This window comes from Apodemus sylvaticus, chromosome 14 (genome assembly GCF_947179515.1).
Source record: "Apodemus sylvaticus chromosome 14, mApoSyl1.1, whole genome shotgun sequence".
Taxonomy (NCBI): Eukaryota; Metazoa; Chordata; class Mammalia; order Rodentia; family Muridae; genus Apodemus; species Apodemus sylvaticus.
This window is the reverse complement of record NC_067485.1, coordinates 62,943,982-62,948,740: the sequence shown is the minus strand read 5'-3', so window position 1 is coordinate 62,948,740 and position 4,759 is coordinate 62,943,982. Positions and strand designations below refer to the sequence as shown.

The 4,759-nt window shown below is 46.5% G+C and overlaps 1 protein-coding gene across 1 annotated transcript; it reads left to right on the top strand.

Annotated features, from left to right (window-relative positions):
• The first annotated feature begins 729 nt into the window (after positions 1-729).
• On the top strand, positions 730-4,506 carry Commd3 (COMM domain containing 3). Its single transcript, XM_052156732.1, has 8 exons — positions 730-915; positions 2,196-2,307; positions 2,419-2,482; positions 2,586-2,620; positions 2,947-3,007; positions 3,097-3,153; positions 3,236-3,295; positions 4,158-4,506. The coding sequence occupies exons 1-8, from the start codon at positions 777-779 to the stop codon at positions 4,215-4,217; spliced, it is 588 nt and encodes a 195-aa protein (XP_052012692.1). The 5' UTR covers positions 730-776; the 3' UTR covers positions 4,218-4,506.
• Positions 4,507-4,759: the final 253 nt, after the last annotated feature.

Here is a 4,759-nt window from a genome sequence, read left to right as displayed (position 1 = left end):
ATATATTTACGAAGATTCTATTGAGTAATTAACGCCACGGACGTAGTGAGCCTCGGAGCACAGAATTTATATGACAGAGTGCTTTCGAAAGGTATTTATTCTCAGCAGCATATAAACGTTTTTAATAATCCTGTCAAATATGTTCATGAATAATTTATTAATCTCCCAATTGTTAAGTACGGGGTGCGCGCACACCCGCTCTTTATGCCTGGGTCTTGTGCACATCACGCAGAAATCTATTGCCATATTCCTGAAGTGACAAAGACAAGGCAAAACTGGTATATTTAAAAAGTCCTCAGCCTCACAAAAGGGCAGCGCTGCGGGTCAGGCTGGCGAGTTAACCCACGCACTCAGTCTCCGGCAGTCCCGAAGCCCAGCTTCTGGCTGCACTCGCGGGGCGGGGTTCCGGGATCCCCGCGCCTCTGGGCCGCAGGCCCAGTGGGGACCGAGCGGGTGTGGTCCCAGGTGAGCGCCAAGAGGGTCCAATGGACGTCCGCGCTCGCCGCGGCCGAGGCCAGCCGCTCCGAGACCGTAGAAAAGGCCGGCGCGTGCCTCCGGAGGCCCGCACCGCCGCTGAGGCGAGAGGCCCAGCCACCGCCCGAGCTTCACCCGAACCCTCCCGAACCTCCCCGAGCCGCCGCCCGAACCTCTCCGAACCGTCACGAGCCGTCGCCGAACTTCCCCGAGCTGCCCAGCCGCGGGTGCGCGCGCCCGATCAGCTGGGCGCGCGTCCCGAGTCACGTGACGCGCGTGTCGAAGGTCACGGCGCGCTCACAATGGAGCTCTCCGAATATGTGCAGAGAGGCATCCAGACACTGGCGGATCCCGGTTCCTTTGACTCCAACGCCTTCGCGCTTCTCCTCCGGGCGGCTTTCCAGAGCCTGCTGGACGCCCGGGCGGACGAGGCCGCGCTAGGTAAGCGGCTCGCCCGCCGCCGCGGCCTGGGCAGAGGGGCGCCCGGCAGAGCCGCCACCCCGGCGCCTTGGGCACAGCTCCGGCCCGGGCAAGTCCCCGGGCTTCGCCCAGTTCTCGGCCCGACTGTGGGCACCCGAGCGGGCCCTGAGCTCCGCTCTGTCCCCGCAGGGCACCTACACGCGGTCTGCTCTACGCTCCTGGCCTGGTTCCCCTGCCAGACTCTTTGTTCTTTGTAAAGCCGCGTTTAAGTCTTGTTTGTGGCCTAAATGTGTGGGGTTTGCAGCCTCTTGGGAGGCTGCGGCTGTTTTGACACTTGGACTTCAACTGGGGAGGTCCTATGATTCAGCCTCCCCAGGCTGGGCTGGAGGGGGTTCAAAAGGGGCTGTTTCCGAAGTAATGGCTGGGTCAAATATCACTGACATTTTTCCAACCTAGAGAACACCTCCGGATCACTCCAGCACGGGCGTTCAGAGTGTCAAGCCCAGGTTCTTAGCCCAGAACCTTCAAGTAGGGTGCATAATATTTTGTTCTGCAGCAGTTACCAGGAAGAGAGACTTTAAAATGTCTGGTCGCAGAATCCAATTGTCATAATGGATTATGGATTAAGAGCATACTTTAAGACAAATCACTTCTAGATAATTTCCTCAAATCTATCAAGACATTCCAGAACTCCTTGTATCCTCCCTCCCCACCCACCCCCAGTTTCATACTAGACACTTGGGACAAAAAGTATGAAAGTGGAAGCTGTTCTTCAAGCCAAAAAAAAATTCTTACCACCACCTACCTGGGTTCATCTCGGAGCTGTGTGTGTGTATATGTGAGGGTGGGGGCGGGGAGACTTGAGGATATTAATGGGATTTTGACATTTCTGTTGTGCATGCTAATGTATGCCCTCCTGTCAAGCCTCTTTGATGTATTTATGTTCACGGAGCCAGTTGCTCTAAAATGTCATCTTTTGAAAGTTGTTCATTTTGAAATTTACACTGTGTAAACTACCTTCAGTTTCTCCTTTGCTTTCAGTCCATCCAGCAACCACCCCCCTTCTTTGAGGTTTTTTTTTTTAAATTAAGATGAAATAAAAGAAGATAATTGAAAAGAGATTGGCAGCAGATTATTGATGTATTCTCTTTATTGTTTTGCAATTGACCTTGTTCATCTCATCCATTTACAATTGAATTTTTGTTATCTTTTCTAAAAGGGAAGTTTTACCAAAACCAAATATTCCTCTTAGAAACAGGGGTCTAAAGGATTTGTAATCATTAGCAATTAATTTATTTTAGATCACCCAGACTTGAAACATATCGACCCAGTGGTTTTAAAGCATTGTCACGCGGCAGCGGCCACTTATATACTGGAGGCAGGAAAGCACCAAGTTGACCAGTCAACTCTAAGGTACAGGCTTTATCTAAATGCCCAGTGACTTTGAAGTGGTATCTTTGTGATTGTAATTTCAGTTTTCAAAGATAGACTAAACCTTGCTTTATTTCCCCTCCATCCCTCCAGCACTTATTTAGAAGATTGTAAATTTGACAGAGAGCGAATAGAACTGTTTTGCACGGAGTATCAGGTTACTTACTTTAAACTTTTAAATTAACAATAGTACCCACCCCACCCCCCATTTCCAGCTGTTTGTAAAAATGTTTTCTTTCCTTTCCCTTCTCCTTCCCCAGAATAATAAGAATTCTCTAGAAATCCTCCTGGGAAGGTAGGTGCCACATTAGGCCACGCTGGGGCACTTCACTTGGGGAATGAATGGTGTGTGCTGGGGTGAAACAGAACAGGGCCAAAAACTTGGGATCCTGACCCAAAATAAAGGTCCAAAGGGCAAGTGGGACAATTGAAGTTAAGCTAATGTTTTCAAACGATAGAGTCTGACATGATCTTAGTAGGGGTGCTTTTACTCTTTTGAACTTGAAGTTCAACAGTCTTTAAGTTCAGAGTGGAATGAGTTAAGGAGAGAAAGGATCTACACCATTGAGTAGATCCTGAAAGTTGTTCAGTAGATACTACAAAATTATCATTGTCTTTCAGTATAGGAAGATCTCTCCCTCATATAACTGATGTTTCTTGGCGCTTGGAGTATCAGATAAAGGTAAAGATAACAAGTTCTTCTGTAAAGGGATTTAGAGGAACTTTTTTTTTTAGGTTAGAGTTAAAGACTGATGTTTTGTGTTGTTTTAGACCAACCAACTTCATAAGATGTACCGACCTGGATATTTGTTGACCTTAAATGTAGAGGTATGTATAGATCTTTGTCTAAAAACTGTGAAATAAAAGTTTTAATTTCCTTTATATAAACAAACATTTTTTTCTTCCATAGAACAGTGATTCCCAGTCCTACACAGAGATTAATTTTAGTTGCAGCATGGAACAGTTACAGGTACAGTATTAGGATCTTTAAACATTTCTTTCAATGGGCATTTGAGAGCTGTTATGGAAACTTTAAAATGTGATCTTCCCATCATCAGACTGTGAAGCTTGGTTTAGGTTTTAATGGCCAAGAGAGACTGGAAAGCAGAAATTTAACATAGACTTCACTTTTAAAAGTAATATAGTAACATCTCCAGTAGCCTGCATTTGCTGGTCTTCCTAATTTAAACATAACTTGTTAAAGTTTGAGTTCAGCATACTTTCCTTCATTCCATCATGCCTCTGATTCAATAAAACGGGGCAAAAGTAAAAGCATGGATTTTAAAATGCCTTTCACAAATAAAAACTTCCAGAGCTTTAAGCAGGAGTTTTAAAGTACCCTATAAAGGGAAAGTACACAGAAGTTCTTAAAACTGTTAATATTGTCAGGGTAAAACTGAAGAAATTAAAAACTTCGTTGATTGGTGGATATGACAACGAATTTCTTACCAATTAAATGAAGATCATCCCTACAAATTTGGATGAAAGTGAATGTTCCAAAGACCTCTGTAGTTATTTCAGAGTAAATATTAGCGAAATTTGAAAGTTAGAAAATGTGTGTGAATCATAATCTTCCTTAGAAAAAGTTGAGACATAATTTAGATGTTCTGCCTGCAAAAAAAATTTGTTAGAAATTCTCTTTTAATTAGAACTTGAATCTTGATTGGAAGACAAGATCCAGTAGGAGAAGCTCTTCTTCGAAGTGGCTTCAGAGCGGTTAGAACCCCTAGACCCCTTAGGTGTTCTTGCGACTTTCTTTCTTGCAGCTGCTTCAGAGTTGGGTGCTTCCTTACTTGTCTCCCCAAGTTGTGACATGATTGTACATCTTTTAGGACTTGGTGGGGAAACTTAAGGATGCTTCAAAAAGCCTGGAGAGAGCGACTCAGTTGTAATTTGGGGAGGCTGATGACCCCAGGAGCCTAGAGGAAAACCAGATGCGCCTTGTCTCCTGCAGGACCATCGTTCGGGCGAGCTGGATGGAAGACCTAAATCCTAACTCCCTTTTGAAGTTAGACCAACCATCAATTTTGACACTTTTTTTACATATGTGAAATGGCTAAGAGGGAAACTCTTAAGCATTTGAGTTTTCAGTATTAACCTTGCATTCCTTCTTTCTTGAGCGTTTTCAAGCGCTATCAAAAGTGTGTACCCTGAATAAATGAGCTGGTATTCCCACAAGAAGGGCGGTATTCTGTTTGGAGTTTGTGTGACTGACGACTGAGTGTGCAAAGCAGATCTGACCGGCGTTGGCTCGGGACGCCTGCCTTACCTACCCCGGCTTAAGTGCCGCGGGAAAGGTGTGCGGGGAGCCTTGCTCGCTGCAGGGAAGGCCGTTACCTGCGCCCGGCCCGCCCGACTGCTCCCCGCGCGCCGAGCCAGCCCGGCTGCTCCCCGCGCGCGCCTCTTCCCGGCCGCCAGCGGGCGGGGCGGCCGC